The following is a 25,163-nucleotide window of genomic DNA, read 5'->3' on the forward strand; positions in this document are numbered from 1 at the left end:
GGAAATTTTTCCCCATCAATGAATTTGATACGAATCTACTGTAACATAGACAACTCTTAGGGGAGACAAAAGCATGTTCTACTACACCTGCAAAAGGTATGAGTTGTTTGTTTTTCTTAGTTTTAAGGTGAGGAGGAAACCAAGGACCAAGATAAAACACATGACCTTGATGAAACTGTTCCGCAAATGCAGAGCTCCTGCACCTCAAAATTTCTATCTTGCTTTCTGCAATCTCCTATTTCTCTGAACCATCCAGAGTCAGAAAGATTCTGTCCTTCACTAAGAAAGCCACTGCTGTCACCTTCTCAGACAAGATTGGCACACACGTCCTGAGCTCAGCCAAAATGCCTTCGTTTCCCTGAGTCACAGAGCTGAAGGTCTCATGGGTCTCCACAGGTTGCTTCTCTTCAAGACTCCCAACACCTCCCCCAAGGCTTTGGGATTGGCAGCAGCAATTAGCACAAAAGGCCAATGAACAAAAAATTTAAGGAAGGAGATTAAAGATGGATTAATGAAGAAAAAATAAAAGGAGAACACAGCTCCAGATACTAAGCTTGAAATGACTTTCAGATCCTATTTCCCATGAAACTTCAATCTCTTACCACTTCAAGGAACTTTATCTTCAGCAGCAGCAAGGAATACCAACTAAATAACACGTGCCCATCACCTTTTCTAAGTAATTCCCAGGTCTCATGCCTTCTCCTCACTTCCCTGCTTACCAGCAAGCTCTGGGCAGACCCCTGGCAGGGGAGAGCTGCTCTCCACTCATCAGTGTTCCTAGTCATTCTCTCCAGGTGTTGCGACTGGGACAGTGAACACTGAGGAGGGATCACTCTAGATATACCCGGGAAACCCTCCAACATGAATGCTTTTCTGAGACTCAAAAGGACACAGTATGCTACCACCAAGCACACCAACACTTTGTAAATGAGCTCTCCTTTTAATTCCAGGTAAATTCTAGAGAAAAATTTCACCGGCAAGAAGTAAAATCAGGATTAATAATGTATAACTAGGAAAAGCAAATATAAAAAGAATACATATAAGCCTTAAAACTACTTTTTTTCCTATTGAGCTACAAGGAGCTTTCCACAGCACATTCAGCCAGCAGATGCTGAAGACAAGCCAGCTTCCACACTGATTCACACAGATGGTGCTGGTGGAGTTGATTCCTGTACAAGAGCGGCTTGTCTTCTCAACTGAGATAAAGTTTCTGCATATGTATCCTCTTTCTGAGTCAGAATCTCATCAAATGTAACTACACTCTCCAAGGCCAGGGAAATTTCAGAATTCCTGTTAACTTCTTTTTAATCACCATATCAACTTGTAATTTTCTACCAACGGCCTTAACTGCTGTCCTGCAAAGCCATTTCTGAAACGCCCTCTCCTGCTGAACAGACATAGACAGAATAATCAACCCTACTTACGACTAAACAAATCTGTTCAGACAATGTAAACTTAGCTCTTCCTAAGAATAAACACTTTTGAGTTATTCATATATTCAGCACTGTCATGTAGCCTTTCATAATTTCAAAACCAGGTATTACACAAGCAAATCAGCAAGTGCACAGACTCCAGCTCATTGCTAGATGTTAACACAGACTAGACACAAACAGCACAAATGACTAGGGTGGTGTATCTGGCCAAAATAGCATGCTAATGTTTGTATTTGATTTGCATGCAAAGTGGGGGCTGTACACTTTTTTAGAGATAACAGATCACCACCTAAGCCTTCCCCAGCACTATATCCATGCAATTGCTTTAAGTTTACGATGAATGCTAAATATTCAAAATGGGTAACTAATACATTACAGAACTGCACAGACCTCGGCCACTGTAATTTTGCAACATTAGGTGAACTTTTTGAAATTGCTCAGCTAACTTGGGACCAATAGAAGAAGGAAAGAAAATAGGAAACTCTTTAACATGTAAAAGGGAGCCAAAGGAGGACAATGAAGGAGAGAAGAAAGTTTAGAAGAAGCAGCTTCTCGTGGCACAAGATCATTGCACAAAGAGCTGGAATGTAAGCAGTCCTGTGTGGGTTTGATGTGGAGGAGAATAGCTATTGGGAATTGCAGACAGAGGAGAGGAGGTGGATAAGAGGCAGGGTGTATGCAGAAAGCCTGGCAGAGAGAGGCTGACAATGGTGAGAAGAAAGAGAGAGGCGGCAAAATCTCTGGCGCTATCAGGAAATAAAACAAAATACAGAGAAAGGAGCAGTAGAAGAACTATTTTGGTAGCCTGAAAACAAACTCGCGAGAAATAATGTGACTCCCAAGCTTTCAGAATATAGCTATGAAGAACTAAGATTTATGAAAGTTGCATAAGAAAATACAACTGTTCTTTTAGCTACGTGCAATTGTTTAAACCTCTGCCTCAGAAGACGCGAAATTCCACCATAAAAATCATCACCAGGGGAACGTTAACTTCTCTCTAAAAATATTTCTTTGTCTGAGAGAATCTCATTTTGAGTCAAGATATTTAATGTGAGCACTGGTCTTAATTTTGTAAAGTGAAATCACATTCAGTCAAATAATCCTCGCATCTAGGGAGCTAACAGTTCAGGATAACTTGTAATCTAAGTGCACTTATGGTAATGCTTTCATATTTTGTTATTTAAATTCCAGCACACATATTTTTCATTTAAAAAGTCTCCTGAAAAACACCCAGTTTCTCAAGTAATGAAGAAAGCACATTTAACCTTCCACAGGATATACACCTGCTAGACCCAAGGAACCCAACAAGAAACATGCATTTCCACCAAACGGATGCCTGCTTGGTATCAAAGCAGTCAACAGTAGGAGCAGCAAAGTGTTCATAAAACCAACAGGAAAAACCAGGAACAGAGACAGAAAGGAATCATCCATCCCAAGCCCCTTCTCAGCAAGCCACAAATCACCGCTGCCTTGCGTCATGTCTCTATTCTTGAAGGCCAACTTTGGGCAGCTGTCGCATAAGCAGCAATTAAAACTCTAAGAAAAAGAGTCCAAGAACAAAACTGCACCCAAAATTGTTTTTCTGGCATTTCAGAAGGTTTGAGGAATTTTATTTTTTATTTCTTTTAAGTATTTCTCTACTGATAGGACCATTTATATAAAGGCAGGCACAAAAATGCATTTACCATTTTGTTCAGCTCAGTAGAGGCTGCATCCATAAAAACTTGAATTTGCAAATGTAAGAAATACCCTCAGGGAAGAATAGCAGTTTTGTCCTCTATGGGATTCTTCCTTGCACATAGTAGACATTACTAACAATCTCAGGTAAATTGTTCAAGGTTGTTTTGGGGGAACGCTATTTTTCTTCCTTTAACGCACTTTCAAAGCCACGTCAAGCTTACGGGAAGTCTGTTCTGTTCTGACAGCATCGCTTACTTTCTCATGTTTGCAAGCACAAGCTCCATATTCTTCATAACTGTGAAGGAGTTAGCTCTATTTCTCCTAAAAATTTTGTTGCGGTGGCTTCATGGTTTGACATCTAAGAGAGGAAATTACCTTCTCAATACAAAAGGCAATCAGCCTTAAGCATTAGGGGCATATTTTCTTGGTAGGGACTTTACCCAGTCAGCCTTCTATACCCATTTCTGTAAGGTCTGTAAATAATAAAAATAAATAAATACCTTACTCATAGGCTTTGCAATTTCAAGTACCCCATTAAATGACCTAATTTTGCTCTCAATAGCAAATAATCTGATAAGCCAAACTGTTTATTTGCCTTAGGGAAAACAGAGATGTGGTTGCATCAGGGGTGTTTCTGAGTTGTCAGGGCTTTTCCCTGGGGCTGTTTAGGAGAGTTGGAAAGAAGGAAGGGGCGGGGGGGAAGATGAGAAAGGAATGGTAGAAATCACAGGTGCAGTGGTCTAATCTTCTGGCCCTTAGACTCATAGACTCATAGAATCACTAGGTTGGAGAAGACCCACTGGATCATCGAGTCCAACCATTCCTATCCATCACTAAACCATGTCCCTCAGCACCTCATCCACCCGTCTTTTAAACACCTCTTGATGCAGCCCAAGATATGGTTGGCAAGTGTCATGCTGCTGGTCCCTGTGGTGTCTGGAAATGCCTCCACGAGGGAAGGAGAAATGTGTTAGCAGGCAGGAGAGCGACAGTGTATGTGCACGTGAAGTCAGAAGGACCTAAAGTCCAGGCTGTGCCCCAACACCAGTGAAACCCATAATTTCAAACCTGCTTGTCCCCTAACCTGGGTTACTGTGGCCTAACTCTTAAAATGAGGACAGCCAGCCCTAGAGAGGAAAGCAGACAGAACAAAAGAATAATCACAATTACAACTATTGCCTCTCAAACACTGAGCGGTGGGAAGCACTCTTGAGCCCACCCGATTTTAAACGATTATTTAGCTTTAGACTCTTTGAACCTTTCTAGCTCCATCACGGACTGTCTTGCTTGATTGCATTCTCATTTTTGTTGCATTTGATACAGAGCTGCGGCACCAACATTGACAAGGTACTCTATGTACATATGCAATGCTGAAAGCTGAATTTGACAGGCATTTATTTTTGAAGGAATGTATCCAAAATTGGATTGTAATTTTGAAATGGTTCAGAACATTTAAAGCTTAAACTCTAATACAAACTGCAATAGGCATTTGTTGAGAAACTGTACTTAGTCAATAACAGAAAACCTTACAGGACATGTATCATATAAAAGTTCATATATTATAGCATTTTCTTTTCTTAGATGTCTTTACAAATCAACTAATGCCTAGCTGGGCTTTGGGACAGCCTGCTTTGAAAAATCAATATAACCTGATAAAAGCCTAAAGCTAAAAACCACTAACGTTCATTTCACGTTATTTCACTGAATATCAACCTATTACTCTCAGCTTTATCTAAAAGAAATCTGTCCTAGAGAAGCCTGGAGAAGTAATGGTTCAGTTTCAATGCTTGAAGACAGCTCCCTCTCCTCTGCACTGAGGATGAGTGATCTCAGATTCCATTTCACTTCCCGGTCAATGTATTTGGCTTCTCAACATTTCATAAACGTCCTGGCCAGAAATGTTTATGACTGGAACCTGATTTACAGCAGGACAAAATAGATCCACAACGCCTGTCGAGTCATAGCAAGAGTCATTCAGGTCAACCTTTGGCTGAGAGAGTTCCCAGAACTTTGATTCTTATCATACCATCAGGATGCTCAGGAAAAAAAAAACCAAACCAACGACTAAGCATCATCATTATCACATTCACCTAATAGCACCTTACAAATGTGTGTTATAAACCTGCATTAAAAGCCTTTGAAACACATTAGGTAGTGTAAGCACTCTGAATTTCCAATCTCTGACTTCCTAAATACTCACAGCCCATTAAACGTTAACAAGATTGCCATGTCTTGGAAAGGTAATTTCCCTATAGGTCTGACAAGAACTTTAATTTCCATATCATGAGCATTAATTAATTTTATAAACAAAATACAGGTAAAAGACTATTTTAACTTAGAAATTCAATTAAAATATCTCATTATACTGTAAGGTTTGATACATCTGTGTTACATATGCATATTTTCATTTCCCGCATATGAGTAACTCCTTCATCATTAACAAACTTCCTCCATTCTCCTGCAATTCAAAAGGTTTTGATTTTCTGTGTTGAAAGAAGAAGACATTGAACATGGTCAAGTTCTCAACATACAACTTTTTTGTGGAAAATATTTTAAAAGCTACCCATGTTTTTAACAAGTATATTTAAGGAGTTTACATTTAAAAAATGCAGTCAAAAAATCTGCTTGCAAGAGCACATTAAAGACCTTTCAGTACTTTAGAGCAGCTGTGACCTGGCAAAATCTAATTATTTCTCTCATGCCCTTCGGAATTCTCTAGGAATATTGACTGTAACTTCTAACTGGTGCCACAAGCACTGGGTTAGCTCTGGAATACAACTCAAAGATAGCTGAATACATATCACATACATCTTTTATGAATATCTCACAGATCTTTGTTAAGGTTTAGCAACATGGCACAGCAACATAACACTGGAATCCGTTAACCAATATAACTAAGTCAGGCATGAGAAATACTAAACACATGATGTTTTTAAAAAATGCTACTATAATCTTAACAGAATCTCAGTTAAAAAAACACTAATCTACAGGATATTTGCAGCATCTCAAAATGCCTTCTGCATTACCATACCCCATTATTCTCATCCACACAAGACACATACGCTCTATAATATCAGGCATACCTATGTTTGTATAGTACATAGAATCGTAAAATCGTAGAATGGTTTGGGTTGGAAGGGACCTTAAAGATCACGTAGTTCCAACCCCACTGCCATGGGCAGGGACACCTTCCACTAGATCAGGAGCATGTGTATCCATACAACCATACATATAGCATGTTATATATACATTAAGATGTATATACAATACAGTCGTATATACTGAGCTGATTAGGGCACAGCTCATTCTGCCAGGGCTATCAATACAGATAATCATACCTTAAAGTGAAGTAATTTCATTATTAGTATTTACTACCTTTAGAAAAAGACTAGAATTGAAGTGATGAGGGGGAAAATATCCTTTTCCCTCACTGTCAAAGCAAATCAATCCAGGAATTTCTTTTTTAATGAACTGAATAAATATAGCATGTATATAACATTTTAGACATCTAAATATCAAATACAAGAAGGAGCGTTCAAAACTCTATTAAAATTCCTCTCAAGAACGGGTGAAGTTTAACACTTTCTAGTTAGTCTGTATTTGGTTTTGCCAAAGAGGAATTTAAGTATTCAAACTTCATATGCAAACTTCATATGGAAAGTGCAACTGCCTAACAGTTTTCATAGGCCTTAAAGAAATCAAGCTCTCTTCAAACTCGATGGAGCCTGGCCGTGCCATCTTCTGATACCACCAAAATACACTACTGCAGGACAGCTCTGATCAGCAGAGAAGATGCCTTTCCCTGGACATAAGCCCCTCGTGCTGGTGAATGCAGGTGATCAAAAGGTCTAAGGTGATCTAAGGAAGAGAACAGGATATTCATGAAGGCAGTGGCTGTTCAGTCTTGAAAGAAACCGTGTTTTGATGGAAAATTAAAAAAAGAAATCCAACAGCAGAAACATCAACCGTATCTGTCAAATACAATGCTACTTGTGTGAGTTAGTGGCTACAAATAAAAGAAAGCTAGTTTTTATTGAAAAACATCCGGGGAATGTATTTTCTAGCTTGTCTTCTGACTACCATAAATTTCTGCCTTTGCTAGAAGAATAGAAAGTTCGTTTTCCAACAAAAAGCCCTGCAGATCAGGTTGGATGGGGCCTTGGGCAGCCTGATCTAGTTGGACGTCTCCCTGCCGATTGCAGGGTGGTAGAATTAGATCATCTTTAAGATCGCTTCCAACCCAAATCATTCTACAATCCTATGATTCTATGATTCTGAGACTGCAGACCAGCCCGTCTACGCTCACCCTTAATCTCAGTTGCGCCAGGCACAATAAGGTATCTCCAAGCAAGTGGTGTCCCCCAAAAAACCCACCAGGCAACTCTTATCCAATTCCTGATTCTAAATGGCATTAAGCACTAATACCTTGAGAAAACCCTTCAACCTCCCGAAGGCGCTGCTGTTGCCTGCCCATGATGCCTCCAGTGAGCTGCTGTGGCATGGCGATGGCTGCTGGACGACACCAGAGGAGCAACAATGCTCACGGATGTTTGATTGTAGTGGCTAAGGAAAGTGACGCTGATTTATTAACTGCACAGAGAAGGACCTGGGGGTGCTGGTTGATGAGAAGCTCAATATGAGCCAGCAATGTGCACTCACAGCCCAGGAGGCCAACCGTATCCTGGGCTGCATCAAAAGAAGCATGGCCAGCAGGTCAAAGGAGGTGATTCTGCTCCTCTATTCTGGTCTTGTGAAATGTCATCTGGAGTACTGTGTCCAGTTCTGGAATCCTCAATGTAAGAAGGATATGGAGCAGTTGGAGCGGGTCCAGAGGAGGGCTACAAAGATGATCAGAGGGCTGGAGAACCTTCCATACAGGACAGGCTGAGAGAGTTGGGGTTGTTCAGTCTGGAGAAACAAATGGTCCGAGGAGACCTTATAATGACTTTCCAGTACCTGAAGGGGCTACAGGAAAGCTGGGGAGGGACCGTTCACAACGGCTAGTAGTGATAGGATTGGGGACTACAGGTATAAACTAGAGAGGGGCAGATTTAGACTAGACATAAGGAAGAATTTCTTCACTGTGAGGGTGGTGAGGCACTGGCACAGGTTGCCCAGGGAAGCTGTGGCTGCCCCATCCCTGGAGCTGCTCAGGCTGGATGAGGATTTGGGCAGCCTGACCTAGTGGGAGGTGTCCCTGCCCGTGGCAGGGTGGGTGCAACTGGATGGGCTTTAACGTCCCTTCCAACCCAAACCATTCCATGATTCCATGAAAAGTGCTTGCCCCACTCGCACCCTTTCCCGCCCCTCGGGCGGCACCGCGGTCAGGCGGGTGGAGGAGCCGGGGGTGTCCCCAGAGCGGGCTGCCCCCCTTCCCTCCCCTTCCCTTTCCTTCCCCCCCCTCCTGGCGGGGCGGTGGCGCCGCCTGCTGCTCCCCTCGCCGCCGGCGCGCGCCCCGCCCCGCCCCTCGCTGACGCGCGGCCCCGCCCCCCGCCCCGCCCCGCCCCGCCCCTCCCCGCGCGAGGCTCCCGGGCTGCCGCCGCGACTCGAGGAGCGCGCGCCGTGCGCCGCGGCTGCCCCGCGCCCCGGTCCCCCCGGATCCCCCCGCGCCCCGGCAGGTACGTGCGGGGATGGGCGAGCTCCTCCCGGGGAACGGAGGGAGGGAGGGAGGGAAGGAGGGAGAGAGAGAGAGAGGGACGAAGTTTGGCGGATCCTAACGCGGCGGGGAAAGGCAGGATCCCGCCGTGCGGGAGGCAGGAGCGCAAACGCCGCCGTCCGCGCGGGGAAGCGCGGAGCTGGCACCGAAAAAAAAGCCGGCAAAACCCCAAACAAACAACAACCAAACCAAAAAGCCAACCAAACGCCTCTCCGAGACTCGTTTTGGGCACAAATCCGCCCCGTTTCGCCGGTCCTGGGACCCCAGCGTCTCATTTGAACGGGGGAGAGAAGGGGAGAGCCCGCATCCTTCCTCGGTATCCCGCACCTCTTCCCCGCATCAGCTCTTCCCCGCTTCCCGCATCTCTTCCCCCACATCATCTCTTCCCCGCATCATCTGTTTCCCCTATATCCCGCATCTCTTCCCCGCGCTGGAATCTCCCCCCACCCCGTTCCTCCTCCTCGCTGCATGGATTTCAATCCAGGCTCCGGGTTCTCCCGCACGAAGGCTCCGGGCGAGGAGATGGGGAACAAAATGGTCGCAGATACCTAAGAAAGAATGCAACAGGCCCCAATTTCGGGAGAAAAAAAAAGCCCCACTTTCTTTGGGAAGAAGAGATAATCCCCCCTAGCATCCAGAAGGGCCTTGCCTAGTTTTAATCAACTTTTCTGCTGTTTTCAGTTGATTAAGGGCTTGCCTGCCCTCCCACCACCACAGCATTTATAAATGGCTCGCAAATAAATATTTCCTCCTCTTTTTCCTTCGCACGCCTCATCTCTGCGTTGGTCTCGCTCTGAAATCGCTCCCCCGCTACCAGATGTGCCAGACTCTGCCGTTTTACCTCTTTCCTCAGACATAATTGGGAGCTGCAACTTAGTTGATGGGGGGAAGCCCGAGTATCCCTGCGTTTCCCAGTTTCCCACCATCTGCCAGAGGTCGCTTTCTAATTCGGGGTGGGTTTTCTTTTTTTTTTTTTTTTTTTGGTTTCTGCCGACTTTTTTGAGATGAGCCCCGAGGCGAATAAAAGCTCTGCTCTTACACAGACATTTGCCTTGCGGGCTCGGTCCTGCTCTTTGAGGTAGCCTAAATTTTAATCTCTCTGAGCTGCAACCCTGGCGCATCCAGTCGAAGTAGGGAGGAGTGCTGCAAGGAGTGCGTGTAATTAACTAATTCGTGGAGTGGTGTTAGCCATGGGTTACTCATTTGGACTGAAGGCAAGGCGCTTCCCTTCTTCAAGGGATCAGTTCTGGCCACCTAACAGAGTGCAGCGGAGTGTTCTGCACACCAGATCCACGCCGAAATGCAGAATTATTTCACAATTAGATCATATTCCTGTGAAAAGAGCGCATCAGATGAATGCATTGAGAAGGTTCGTGGCTTCTGTCTCCACATAAATCCTCTGTGTGTGGAAAAGTATAGAAAGAAGAGGCTGAAAATGTTCAGACTTTAAAAAAACAATTCATTATCCTGACCCCGATTTCCTTGCCTAAAATGTACTGCCTAAAAAGATAGAGGCATCAATTATGCTTCACTATCTATGGCCTGGGGATATGGCGTCTTAATGAACATTTCTTTGAATTAGAGTGAAAAATGCATTTGTCAATTCAAGTGTACAAAGAAGAGAATTATCTGCTATAAAACAGAAAGATCAGTATGTGTTTTCCTTGTCGATATATGCCACACATTAGGTCGTATTTAAGAGGTTTCCCTGCCCTTTCCTCCCTCTCTCCAAGAAAAAAAACCCTCAAGTTTAATTTCCTTTAATTTATTCCAAAACCATACAATACAGCCCTGTTTAAGATCGGTTTTCAAATATTTCATAAACAAAGCTATACCTGGGTTTATGAAAGCCAATTATCTTAAAATATACTGAGGTTATTCTAATCATTCTATTCAGACTGTTATCAAGCCCTTCTATTTTTCCATCTACATTTAATCACTTCTAAAAGCTGTATTTTTTCCTGCCGTCTGTGCTGCTCTTGTATACCAGAAACAGTGACAACCCCTGGCATATATTTAAAATGCTAATTCTCTTCTTCCCCCCCCCCCCCCCTTCACACCATTTTATTTTAACTGGAGAACGACCAGATAAATACCGTAGTTAATGCAATCAGCATGGTAAATAAGATCCTGTAAACTCTCTGAAAGACTGATTTCATTATTTTTTTTAATTCCCTTCTTTGGAGGCTGCCTCTGTTTTTCTCAACAGGAGACTTTGTTGTAATTAAAGCAGAGAAAACTGGACAGCAGCAAAAAACATCTGACTTGTGGCTCTTAAAAGCAGAGTTTTTGTAGTGTGTACCACCCCCCAGTGGGCAAAAAAACTCTGTAGTAAACTCACAGCAAGCTTTAATCTTCAGAAACAAAGTGAAAATGTTTTACAGCAGGAACAAAATAAGGATGCGTTTCAGGGTTGGGTTTGTTGGTTTGGGGTTTTTTGCATTTTTCCTTTGTCACTAATAGGTACAAGTTAAAAGATATTATGTGAGGCGATGGTGACTAATCAAAGCCATTGCTGGAGTTTGCAAAGTTTGCATTGTAATGATTTGACGTGGCTGCAGTTGGTAGATGGCCATCTTTGTTTCCTTCTAGCAGGATGCTAATGGCTAATTATTGCTGAAGGTTTTTCCTTAATCACTTCAAAGCACTGGGAATTAATATTAATTAATATGTGATTGCTTACGTTTATTTTTAATAAGTAATCAAATATCAACTCGGGGCAGGCATCCTGAAAAGTCTTCAGTAAACGTAATCTGTCATCACAAACTGTTCTCCCTTTCATGAGCAGTAAGAATTCGAGAAGTCTCACAACTTCATGGTTTTTAAAATCTAGTTTTTTTGAGGAGCAAATTTAGTTATCAGAAGATGAGCAAACAACTGTTTTTAAGGGGAAGGAATCAAAACTACTGAAACTTTATCCAGTGTCCAAGTAATATTTTCACATGCCTAACATTTTGTGCCAGGCTCTCCCTATCAGGTATAATTCCACCTAAACGTGTGGGGGGGAATTATTGTACCTTGAAACAATGGCAGCATTTGTTTTCTATTCTTTTATTTTAAGCACTGGTGAGTTACCTCAGCAGCAGCTCTCAAAGGAAAACCTAGGAGCCATAATTGGCTAAACTCAAAGAGCACTAAAACACCAAACACAAAGCCATTGCAAAACACTCCCCTCAAAGTGCTTTTTTAACGTGCAACCTCTGCAGAAGCAGAACAGTCAAAACAAGAGAGTGAGTAGGAATAACGTAATAGTCTGGATCTTTTCAACCTAGCATCTTCAAAAGGAGGAAGGGTTTTAAAAGTAGACTTCAGACAAGAACGACTCGGTTCATTTCCATCCTCTACAGCAAATACTGCTTTGGCTCATCTTAGGTGTGGAGTCAAGCTTTTACTTAGAATCCATTTCTAAGTCAGATTCACTTGCATTTGAGGGAAGATCACATCAAAATCTGCATTTTTTAAGATACCTGATTTAAAACAAGGGGGACAAAAGCAATATTATATTCAACTACTACACAGGAGTGGGGGCAAATTTTCTATACCTGTAACTAAAACCTTCCTCAACAGAAAAAAAATCCCACTTTCACCAAAACACTGAGATACAACCTGACTGAAGGGCTCACTCTCACTTTAACTAAATCCTTTGCATTCTTTACCCCTTGGAAAGACAGCTAGAGGACCTTCTGCTTGCCTAGCACCAAACAAAAGACTGGGGCACCTTCCTGAAATATGATGATCGTGGAAATTGTAGCTCCTAGACAGGGTGCTTAGAAAGCATTTTGCCATCACTATCAACTAACCCTGAGTAATACACTTAAAAAAAAGTATGGGCATTGTTTTAAGTGTTGATTAGCACTGTGGAACGTTTTTAAAACAAAAAAGCTGTTTAAGAGGCAACATGACCTCTGTAAGCTAAACCAGCAATCTATGCAGCAGATAGGCTTTGTGAGTGTTTTGAAAGATAAGCACATTTTATGTTCCTGATACATTTAACATTATAAACAAATACAGAGGCAGTTCTGGAATGCACATACACTGATTAAGCAAAATTGTTAGGCTCATCAGGTATGTATATTCTAATGTTAACTTTAAATCATACCCTTTCATTTATAAACTAAAAATCCTGAGCTGTTTCCCTTCCCCCGGCTGCTTTGATGGTTAGAAAGAAGCTACTGAACTACCAGAGTTCCTGCTGGAGAACACAGAGGTAGATTAGAAATTCAAATAAGCGTTGTGTGACCTCGAGTGAGGCAGGTCTTGATTTTATTCACGTTTTATCACAGCTTGCAAAAAAAAAAAAAGATATCTCTGGCACCATTTTTAGAAAACTCGTAACTTTTCCAATATGCAAAACCGTTTTGTTTTTTTTTTTTTTTACTGTTGCCTGCCTACAGGACAGGGAATGCAGCTGGACTCCATACCTTGTAAATACAATGTTGTTCTTTGGTATGCTTTTCTTGTATAGTGCAAGTTGCTCTGAATGGTTTAAAATAAGATGTGCCCCTGCTTAGCTGTACCACAACGATAAGTACACATACAAGGCTCGCACATTACTGCTATCTGTAGTGATACACTTACTTACACAATGTCCCAGGAAAAGTAATTTAACCATTCAGTTCAGCAAAGTTCATGACAACATTCAGCTGAACAAAGATAAGCCAAAAAGATGCTGTTCAGTTGCTCCAATGTTTCTTTTGTTACCAGAAAAAAAGTAAATTTTGCATTTAAAAATGAATTTTAGCACACACTTTCTGAAATCTCTGTTCAAAAGTAATGGCTTCTTTCAAAACCATGTGTCCATGAAGCCTCCCAATGTGATGTGCAGGAACCTGGACACAGCGTCTGTACCAGTGGGGGTCACTTTTCATCCTGCCGGATCAGCTATAATGACTTGATGTCAGGGAATATTTAGAGACAGCTCAAGAAGGGGAAGGTTTGAGCATGGCAGCAGGATTCCCTTCTTCTCTGTAGACAGATCACTGGAGCCTTTGATATGCAAAAACATTGTTTTCAGCTATGGCTTCAGATATAAAAGGGAAGTGCAAGATATCAAACAATCAAAACGTGAAGAAAACTATTCTTAGTTTAGAAAAAGGGGTGGGGGGTATAGTCTTAATCCACATTTTTGAAACAGTGTCATCTTCTCCAAAGAGACCTGCTTTTATCTTTTATTTTTCTCTCTTGTTTTCATGTAATTTTGAGGGAAGGGATAAAAAAATTCCAAGAACTTAATGAGCTTTAGTGCTTTCATTTTAATCCTACACATTACTGCTATTACAATAGCGGCAATAAATGAAGGGATGACTATCAAATGAAGCAAAAAGGGAACAGTTTATAGGCTAGAGAGGTAAATCAAATGAACTTACTTTCTTGTGCGTGGATGTATATATGTAATGTATGCATACTAGAGCCTCTGCTTTGCTTAATACCAACATGATTTTACAGCTCTAAAAGTTCTAAAGAAAATTTATGGTGGGTTGTTTTTTTTTAAGTACTTAAAAGTTATTGTAGCCTTCAAAGACCTATTTAACGAATTTATATTCCTGCTTCACAATATACTTCCAGAAAATACCCACTATCACAACTCCACATTAGTTCCTAAGAGGTACCATTTTTCATACAGCTCTTGAGCATCTGTTTTAGAAATGTTTTAGGAATAGAGCCTGCACTTCTTTCCCCAAACTCTTCGATAACACAGACCAAGAAAACTGGACACTGCAAGAATATGGAGCCTTTTTGTCCCATTTTATACTGTTGCATAATTTACCCAAATTACATAAGTTACCAAGAAGTATGCATTCCATTGTGTTCTAAAATGTGGCCATGCAGATTTTTCGTCTTAAATAAAGCAAACGGTAAAATACCTATTTATGCCACAATGGAGGTGTCTCTCATATTAAGTAGTTATTTTCATTATACAACTGCTGAAACCAGGTGCAGAAACAAAGCTCAGAGAAGCATAAAAGCAGCATCAGGAGAGGAGAGGCTTTCCCATTCCCTCACTGGGCGATCACAGTACCTCTACAGTGAGGGCCTCTTTATTTCTTTTTTTTTTCTCTAATGGTCAACATTTTTCTGCGAAAGAGCAGCACAGTTTGTATCTGTGTCAGTAATTTTGTATCATTGCATGTTTCTTGTTGCTACAGGAGTAGCCCTGATCTAGTTCACGTTGGACCTGCTTCAAATTGCAAAAGACAGAGTTTGAAAACAGAGGCTTTTTTCTGTGTAGGTCTAATTTTATGAAGAACCAGAAGCTGCTCATAGGAAGGCAGCTAAGCAAGCATTACTCAGCATGTTGTTTCTTCTGAGCATTTCAGTTCTGAGGGTTGTGCTCAGTTCTCTGGAAAACAGGCAGTCACGAAAGGGAGAAATAAGAAAACGTTAAGGAGTTTTTTATTTCAGATTTAAGCACTTCTATTTCAGCGTAACTATCTGCGTGCTCTCAGGGAACACAGACTGGGTATCTCACTGGATGCCTTCTGCAGCAGTGATACGAGGTAGCCTAAGTTAAAAATACTATACAAAATAACCAAATAATTAGAGTTCTTCAACAGATAGTAACAGACAAGACTGAAAATGTTCTTCTTTGTTTGAAATTAGAAAAATCAGATATAATGCTAATCCAAGCACCAGTTCTGCTGTGCAAAGTGACAAATAAGCTATTGTAGCTTAAAAGCTCAGACCACAAATCAAGCACATTTCATGGACAAAACCCACCTACGTGTACCTGTTATCAGAAAGTTAATAGACATGCTTGGCTCATCCCCAGTTCAGAATCAGCAAGCTGCAAATGTGAAAGATTAATACAGTATCTTAGCAAAATGTCTTCCCCTTTCAGCCAGTAACTACTGGATGGTAATGAGTTAGTTACCTTTACATTTAAAATAAAGGCAAGGATCATCATCTACCTCAGCCTAACAAGAACACAAAACTAACAACCATGGTAGCCTTCTCCAAGGAAGCAAGGCTGGCATTTGTAGTCAGGTGGGAAACGTAATTTACAAATACTTTGTTACTGTTTGTCAATGCAGGATATTTTCTACTGAAAGAAAGGAAAATACAGTTCAACAAAAATTGCAGTAACATGAGACTAGACAGCTGAAACACCAATATTTTGGGAAAACAAGATGTGCTAGTCATGTATACAGTAAGCATAGCGTGATTTATATAGGCAGTGCAACATAAGCAAATATCAGTGTCCACCACTTGTTATTAATTCAATTTTTTTCTGTTTGTTTTTACTTTCACAGGAAATTAGGAATTCAAGGAAGGCATTCAAAGGGGAGTTTCCTGGGAAGGAAATCCTACTTTTGTGGGTCTTTTGATGAAGAAAACTGAATTGCCCAACGCTTCTACGGTAGAGTAACTTGCGTTCTTGCAGCACAGGAGGAATCCTTTCCTGCATTACAAATTTGGAAGAACTGTTCAAAAGTGAGAGTCGGAAAATGGTTCTCTCAAGGAAGCGTGGATGTATCAGGATGTAGCTACTGTACAAAGTTTATACTTGGATAATTCTGGACGGGGGGGGAAAAAAAAGCCCCGTCCCTGACCTCCTGAAGAGGCTACCGTCCAATCCTCAGCATAATGAATAGTTTCCATCACGTGGCAGTGAAGGTACCACCTCCACCTACTATGCTGCACAGAAGAGTTTGTAAGAGTTACAAAGAAAGTAATTTCTGCTAAAGGCATTAAACTAAACAAAAGAGGCTCTTCATTCACAGACTTTACACGAGGACATAAATAGAGGGAAGCTGAAGCTTTTCTACTGCCTGGCCTGGTGTGCTTATGTACCATGATAAATCTTGGCTGGAATGCTCATTGAGTATCGTACCAGGAGCCAGGAAACACACACCACAGAGAAGGACTGTCTGAGTAAACACTGCCGAGGAAAACACAGCTCCACGAAGTAAACCATAAGAGTGACTCGTGAGAAAGACATTCCTTTACTGGATATCCTCAAGCACAAAATTTACTCATACCTTTAAATACGGTAGGATCAATATTAATTTGTTTCCTTTTCTTGCCTCAGAGAATAAAGTTCAATTAATATATGAACCCACAAGAGAAAAAGGTCATGACACTGCTTAATGCATAGGTCATCTTGCAGAAGTTCTCACAACCCTAATTACAATGGTAATTGACTTATGTTGTCTTAAAAGCTATAAAAATGCTAATTACCTGAGCTTAATGTACAAACACACTACTGACACAAAGTACAATTGCAGTCTCAAGAGTAACTTACATTATCCTACCCTGCACAGTTTGAACTGGTAAGATGGGAAAACGAGCTTAAACCTACCAAAGAGTCTGTTTTAGTGTACTGCTTGGTTAGAAGACTTTTGTAAATGACAAATATTTAAAGATGAAATTGGGCATGTAATTAAATATTCCATCCAGTCAACTAGAAAGTCATAGCTCTACCAGCTATGTCAGGTTGTTATTTACCTGCCAGTTGTTATAGTCACTTTCCTAAACATTCCAGCTCAAAACCCAAGGAAAGTAGGCTACAGTATTTGTAACATACACAATGTCACATCAAACACTCAAAAAAACTTTGGAAAAGTTTTTAGGGGGACCTTTCTCTTTTGTCTGCATTTTATGCTTTGCCATTAGGACTTTCTTTTCAACCTACCACTAAACTTGTGGGGTTTGTAAGGGATTTATAGTTCACTTGAGGGCTCTTGGGGTAGTTAGTTGGCTTAGGAATTACTTCTTTCAGATATAGAATGATTTACTTGAACTCTGGTGTGTCTTCTACTCTGTACTTATCTGGTATCTGCAAACACACGTTGTCTCTACACAATGTGAAGGAATCCTTAGAAAGGGCCTTCTTGCATAAGCGAAACAATTCACAGGATCAGACATACTTGATTATATTATTTTCAATTATTATGTAGAACAACCTATTAACTTAATTAAATTAGTACAAGAAGTAGTAGTAGAATTACCCATCTAAGGGAAAGAAAGTAAAATGTCTCTGTAACTTTGAATTTTAGTTTAATATGCATGTTTCAGATGTCTTCTGTAACGTTGAAGTTGAATTTTTGTTGCAGTTTCTTCACAGATGATTTGGATAATTTTGTTTGTTTGGTTTTTTTAGATTGTTGAAGATCAGAACTGTATACAAATCTCATCATTCCTGACCATGATTAGTGTAACCTGGAGCATCTTCCTAGTATGGACTAAAATAGGGCTGTTGCTTGACATGGCACCTTATTCTCATAGTGCCAAACCGTGCCCTTCAGTATGTCGCTGTGATGTGGGTTTCATATATTGTAATGATCGCAGTTTGACATCTATTCCTACAGGAATCCCAGAGGATGCTACTACCCTTTTCCTTCAGAACAATCAAATAAATAATGCTGGGATTCCTTCAGAACTGAAGAATTTGCTTAGGGTGGAAAGAATATATTTATACCACAACAGCCTTGATGAATTCCCCACTAACCTCCCTAAGTACGTTAAGGAACTGCATTTGCAGGAAAATAATATAAGGACCATTACTTATGATTCACTTTCACAAATTCCTTATCTGGAAGAACTGCATTTGGATGATAATTCTGTTTCCGCTGTTAGCATCGAGGATGGAGCTTTCCGGGACAACATCTATCTCAGACTTCTTTTCCTCTCTCGAAATCACCTTAGCACCATTCCCTGGGGTTTGCCTAAAACGATAGAAGAGCTACGCTTGGATGATAATCGTATTTCCACGATTTCAGAGCTGTCCCTTCAAGACCTTACAAATCTAAAACGCCTTGTTTTAGACGGAAATCTTCTAAATAATCATGGATTAGGAGACAAAGTCTTCATGAATCTAGTCAATCTTACAGAACTGTCATTGGTCCGCAATTCGCTTACAGCTGCACCAGTAAATTTGCCCGGGACAAACCTAAGAAAGCTTTATCTTCAAGAAAACCACATCAACCGTGTGCCACCCAATGCTTTCTCTTACTTAAGGCAGTTGTATCGACTAGATATGTCCAATAACAATCTTAGCAATTTACCTCAGGGTGTCTTTGATGATCTAGACAACATCACTCAACTGTTTCTTCGCAACAACCCTTGGCACTGTGGGTGCAAAATGAAATGGGTACGCGATTGGTTACAGTCATTGCCTTTAAAAGTTAACGTACGTGGACTGATGTGTCAGGCACCAGAAAAAGTACGTGGAATGGCTATCAAAGACCTCAATGCAGAACTATTTGATTGTAAGGACGATGGTATGATAAGCACCATCCAAATCACTACTGCGGTACCGAACACATTATACCCGGCACAGGGACACTGGCCGGTTTCTGTGACCAAACAGCCAGACATCAAGATTCCCAACCTAAACAAAAACTATAGAACCACTGCAAGCCCAGTACGCAAAATCATTACAATATTTGTGAAATCTGTAGGCACGGAGACTATTCATATCTCCTGGAAGGTTGCACTACCAATGACTGCTTTAAGACTGAGCTGGCTCAAGATGGGTCACAGCCCTGCCTTTGGATCTATAACTGAAACAATAGTTACAGGTGACAGAAATGACTATTTGCTTACGGCTCTCGAACCAGAATCACCATACCGTGTGTGCATGGTTCCCATGGAAACCAGCAACATCTATCTCTCCGATGAAACACCCGAATGCATCGAAACAGAGACGGCACCCCTCAAGATGTACAACCCTACCACCACCCTCAACCGGGAGCAGGAGAAAGAACCTTACAAAAATCCCAGTTTGCCCTTGGCTGCCATCATTGGTGGTGCGGTGGCACTGGTGGCCATAGCGCTAGTGGCCCTGGTCTGCTGGTACGTCCACAGAAACGGGTCCCTGTTCTCCCGGAACTGCACCTACAGCAAGGGACGCCGGAGAAAAGATGACTACGCTGAAGCGGGAACCAAGAAGGATAACTCCATCCTAGAAATCAGGGAGACTTCTTTCCAGATGATACCAATAACCAACGACCAAGTGTCCAAGGAGGAATTTGTAATACACACCATTTTCCCACCTAATGGCATGAATCTGTACAAGAACAGCCACAGTGAAAGCAGTAGTAACAGGAGCTACAGAGACAGTGGTATTCCAGATTCAGATCATTCACACTCATGATACTGAAGGACATGAAAGACTGGTTCGGGTTTTGTTGGTTTTTTTGGTTTTGTTTTGTATTTTAAAGAAAACAAGAAAAGACTGACTTAACAGTTGCTGTTCTACTGCAAAACACTGGATTAAAAGACTGACAAAGCAATGTACTGTACATTTGCCATATAATTTATATTTAAGAACTTTTTATTAAAAGTTTCAAATTTCAGGCTACTGCTGCGATTAATGTAGTGGGGATACCTGACCACAATTCTATATTTTAGTATTTTTTAGTAATTTGTACTGTATTTTCCTTGCTAATATTGAAGTTACAGACCATTTAACTTTTGTGTTCTACTGAGTAAGATGACTTGTTGACTGTGAAAGTGAATTTTCTTGCCATGTCAAGCAGTCAGAACATTCATCTGAGATCCTTGTAAGTGTAAGCACAGGCCATTTTTCACTTTGGTATCAATAAAATAATGTTGAACCTGACAAATCAGGAAGATCAAGAAGCAGTTGCAAAAACTCACAGAATTTTTAATGTCTGGTCTATTAAATCTGTAAACCACAACAATATTCAATAAACAAAATTGCGTGTAGTAATGGGCAATATCAGCTGTCTGGATAAATCCATTCAACAATGGTGAAATCCAAAAGAAAATAATCAGATCAATGATATGCATGAGACTGAAGCTGTTGACATGCATTAAAAAAATTGATCCCTGGAAGAAAGCATAATCAAATTCCTAACAAGGGAATTTTAAAAGATGTGCTATGCTCTACAAACCAAGGGGGTAGATGTGGTTTAACGATAGATTTCTGGTTATCAGAACCAGTAGTCTGCTTATTACAGAGAAAACAGCGATGGGTGGTCACAGGCATTTGGGAGGCAAGGGCAGGAGGAAAGAAACAATGCATAGAAACTGCTTTGAACAGAAAAAGTCTTGAAAGTGCAGTTTCAGAATAAAAAAATAGCGGAGGGGGGAGGGGAAGGCAATATAAGCAAGGTGTCAAAAATTTTAGTCATTAAGGTAAGAGGACAGTTGGGGAATACAGCTATTCTAAAGCATATATTCAAACAGTATACAGGTATGTGTTCAATGTGCTGCCATTACAGTCGGGAATACTGCCCATTACTGTCACAGTTATTCCAGAAATTCCTTGATAAATCTGTAAGGCAACATGTTTCTGCCTTCCTGCTGAACTATGAGCTATCTCATGTTTAAACCCCACACCACTCTTTGTTGCCATAATCATTTGTTTCTTCAACTAAAAACCAAAGTGCTTTGTACGCCCTTTGGCCAGTCTTGTATGTGCCTTGATCCAATGCTACATGTATCAAGCTTTTAAAAACTTTAAAAAGAAAAAAGGAGAAAAAAAAATAAAATACCCACTTTTTCGTATATAATTTAACTATGAAAAATATTGGTCTTGTCAATGAATAAAGTTGGAAAAATAGTTCAAAATAATGCCACACATCTGCAGTGCACTGATAGGAAACCCTCTCAGAAACTACTTGCTGCTCTTCAGGTCATGAGCTTCACCTTTTTCTTTATTCAACTTGACAGTATCCCACTTCCAAGGTTTCCTTATTATTAATTACTTGGAAAACAAGTTTTCGTAACTTAGAAGTGTGTCAACAGTGAAAGGGAGGGAAGGCATAGAGTTAAAATCTTCTGAGACAGGATTTTTTTTTTCAACAGAAAGAGCAAATAAAAGAAAAAACATTTTGGACAATATCTCAGACAAGAAGGAATGTATGCCAAATGCAATTCAATTTTAAGAGAATTTTAGCAGTGCTTGACCTATCAGTTTCCCTAAGAGGAGTAAAAAATGGAAGATGACAAGAAAATAGAGTAACAAACACCATGACTGATGGTTTCAGCAGTCAGCCTGCAAACAGTTCTCCTGCCATGGATCTATCTATCTGTGAGACCCAAAACTTCCAGTAAAACACTGCGCTCTCGTTTTCCAGATGCATCCAGGGAAGTTCCTTTCCAAATTTCCTGTACTATTGTACTGTTTCCTCAACCTTGCCTTCAAAAACGCCTCCCGCTGTCACTGAGCAGTGGATGAGTCCTAGGTGTAGGAGCAGAAATGTGCTTCCCTACCAACTTACGCGGATCATGTCTTCTTCATACGGAGCACTGATTGGAGCCACAATGCCAACAGTAACTGAAACGGGCATGTTATGCTAAACAACTATGTGCTCAGCTTAGTGTAATGAACTAAATATGACTGTTTGGTTTATTTTCTTATAAGATACAAAACTAGGGAAAAGAGAGAAAGTCAAGACTAAGCACATGGAGCCTCATTATGTTCATGTGCAACAGCTTTCCCTAACAGTACATGGGAAAGGAAAACCAACATATATGGAGAAAGCAAACCTGTTTTTCATCTCAGCTAGCATATAGGGACCTCTTGCATCAGAGATCTATTTAGTGGCTGGGTCAGTGGCAATAGATTACTAGTTCTTTGCCGTCAGCTCTCCAATAACAAAAATAGGATTTGCTGGATTTCCAAGCTATTTACATAAAACCTCTCCTAGATGGCTTAAAATTTGCTTTGTGAAAAGGGTAAAATAGCACTTGATAAGTACTCTGCCATGACTCTTCCAAGGCACCTCTGCCAGAGGTAGCCTGGTATTACTGCACACCATCTACTGCGCATCTCAGGTGATGCCACACAGGTCATATGGGCTATAAAAAGGTTGCCATTTGAGGAAGAGATAAATGCACGGGAACCTAAAGTATGAGGACATTTCATGTAAAATTTACGTACTGTGAAGCAGCAGTATGCAAATCCGAAGGAGTTAACAAGTTGGCCCAGTCGGCCCTGGTTCACCTCCACCAAAGAGTGAAAAGCTGGACAAGTGATTCCATCCTCCGCAGAGGACCAGGCCAGATTTGCAGGGAGAGCTGGTGTCCTCCTACCACAAGTGATGTCAAGAGAAAAAACGGCACATCCATACATAAAAGATCTTTAGATTATACAGGAACTTTTATGCAATGTGCATAATATTAAAATTAATTTGGCAGGTGAAAGACTGATTTCAAACTAAAATCTGTGTGTTTTTTCTTTGGATATTTATACAAATTTTTATTCTGTTCCATGTCATGATGGTTTCCTCAAGACGCTTCCACGTATCATAGCACTGCAGTTAAAGCATGCGATGCTCTCTAGTACCATGCATAAATAAATCTATTCTATTAGACAGCTACATACATAAGCAAATTGGATTACAACATTGAGCAGTTTACTCAATACATTTATCAAAATAACAGTAATCCACACTAAATTAATCTCAAATAACTTTCTAATTCCACCTTATTTCAGTGTATTGTTCAATATTCAATTGGGGAATTTTTTTCAGCATTGCCTAAACCTATATGCAGAGTTAATTTAATCAGCATCCTCCATATAAAGGATACTTGGCATAGTACTTATGCATTCTTTATTATCATCCCCCTTTATTATTTATTTATATTGCTATCCTGAATTGCCCACAGTTCTGTTTTAACCTGCAAGCTGACTCCAAAAAACCCTGTTACTTTGGAAACCATATTAATTTTGTCCCTTCTTAGCACCTTCCAGAACTAAATTTGCTTCATTTAAAAGCTATTATTTCCTAGCATTGTACAACAGCCTGAAATGTAACAACTATTGGGGTTTTTAGTTTGCAGTTTTGGTTGGGGTATTTTTGGGTTTGGTTGTTTTTTTTTTTTCTTTTTTCCTCCTGGCTCTAACAGTACCAATATCAAAATATTATGGTTTTGGAACACAGTTACCATTTCTTCTGCTAATGCACTAGCTAGCATGCAAGCTATATTGTGCCGATGCTGTACATACTGTATGTAGAGCAGCAAATGCAATAAAGAGCAAAAATAATAAAGCCTTATTTGCTATTAAAATAATTTACTGATGACATAACATACTAAGCACGTTTATAGACTTATCTGCTAAGTAAGAGGATGCAATTTTCCGTATTCATCTGCAACTAAAGTTGGATAAAATCTTCAAACGTGAACCGGCAGATGCCATCTGCCTGGATTTATCCAAACCCCATTTGTTTTGGATGGAACCATAATTTGTACTGATACCCTTTGCTCTCAGAACACCTTAACCTTGCTTCCAAATCCATATATTGTTTCAGTGTTGCCTTGGGACTGATCTTTGTTTAATTAACTGTGTCTTCACTGACAGCAGAACAACAGCAAAAGTTTAAAGCCACAAGCTAGCTCTTATCACCAGTGAAGAATTTTTCCACAATGCACGAAGTTATTCCATAATTGGGGAGTTTCTTCTTCCAAACTAGTCAGGAACAGTTTAGCCAGAAAGAAAAAGCCCATTGACTGAATTCAGACATGAAAATTTTGCACTTGAAAGAATACTTTTTTGTTGCAAATGAATTTAATTTGGGTGGGAAGGAGGGGAGGACAAAGTAGTACTGACCTTGTGATGAAAATAGAGCCTTTTAAAACACACTGAATGCAGAACTATGACACAGGTATCACATTCTGGACACCGCTGCATTAAAAGATTTCTTTTATAAATAGCATGTGCATTTGAGTTAATTTTAACAATTTTCATCAAATAATTTCCTGCTCCTCACAAAAAATAATCTACATAAAAACATACATAAAGTACATGAGATCACAGTAAAACAGTGACAGATCATCTAGCTCAAAACAAATATCGCCTGTGTTTATCCAGATCTAGACATCAAGCAAAATACTCATTTTATGGTAGTCTCTAAATGACATCTGGGGAACATTCCTGTCCTAGAGGTAAACCAAAACACTTCAGCAAAATGGGTGTTAAAAGACATAACCATCCTCTGGATTATTGGTGGTCTAAGGCAAAGGCGACAAATGCATTTCTTGGAAACTGCGCCAATGTCCATTGTGCATGGACATCATAAATGCCCTACACCTGAAACCCGCAGGCCAAGATTCCTTAAGTGTTTTACCCAACTTAAACTGCTTTTCAGAGCTGCTTTGTGATTTTTTTAGAATGAAAACATACTGGAGCCATGGCATGAGCCCCCTCAAGACTACTAACAACTACGTGAGCCGAAAACCCTTTCTGAAATCTGAAGCTGGACCTTCTAAGCTCAGCAAGAGCACTCATAAGTTATAAAAATAGAAGCATCTTAATAGGGCTAATTAAATAATCTGACTTGTTCAAGCTGGTTGATAGTATTCATATAGGCTGATACTCTGTCCTGAACAGCTCTCTTAAGTAATTAAAAAAAAGGGAGCGGATCATAGCCAAGTGCTAGCATGCACTCCTGTGCCCTTGCTGAGCTTAAGGAATATCTATC

General features: G+C 40.5%; 2 protein-coding genes across 2 annotated transcripts in view; one reads left to right on the plus strand and one right to left on the minus strand.

The window, feature by feature from the left end:
* The window catches only part of MACROD2 (mono-ADP ribosylhydrolase 2), an 890,479-nt gene that overhangs the window by 765,313 nt on the left and 100,003 nt on the right, over positions 1 to 25,163 (minus strand).
* Positions 15,769 to 21,510, plus strand: FLRT3 (fibronectin leucine rich transmembrane protein 3). The gene is made up of 2 exons (XM_069850131.1): positions 15,769 to 16,759; positions 17,870 to 21,510. The coding sequence occupies exon 2, from the start codon at positions 17,915 to 17,917 to the stop codon at positions 19,862 to 19,864; it is 1,950 nt and encodes a 649-aa protein (XP_069706232.1). The 5' UTR covers positions 15,769 to 16,759; positions 17,870 to 17,914; the 3' UTR covers positions 19,865 to 21,510.

This window comes from Phaenicophaeus curvirostris, chromosome 2, assembly GCF_032191515.1.
Source record: "Phaenicophaeus curvirostris isolate KB17595 chromosome 2, BPBGC_Pcur_1.0, whole genome shotgun sequence".
In the NCBI taxonomy this organism is placed as follows: Eukaryota; Metazoa; Chordata; class Aves; order Cuculiformes; family Cuculidae; genus Phaenicophaeus; species Phaenicophaeus curvirostris.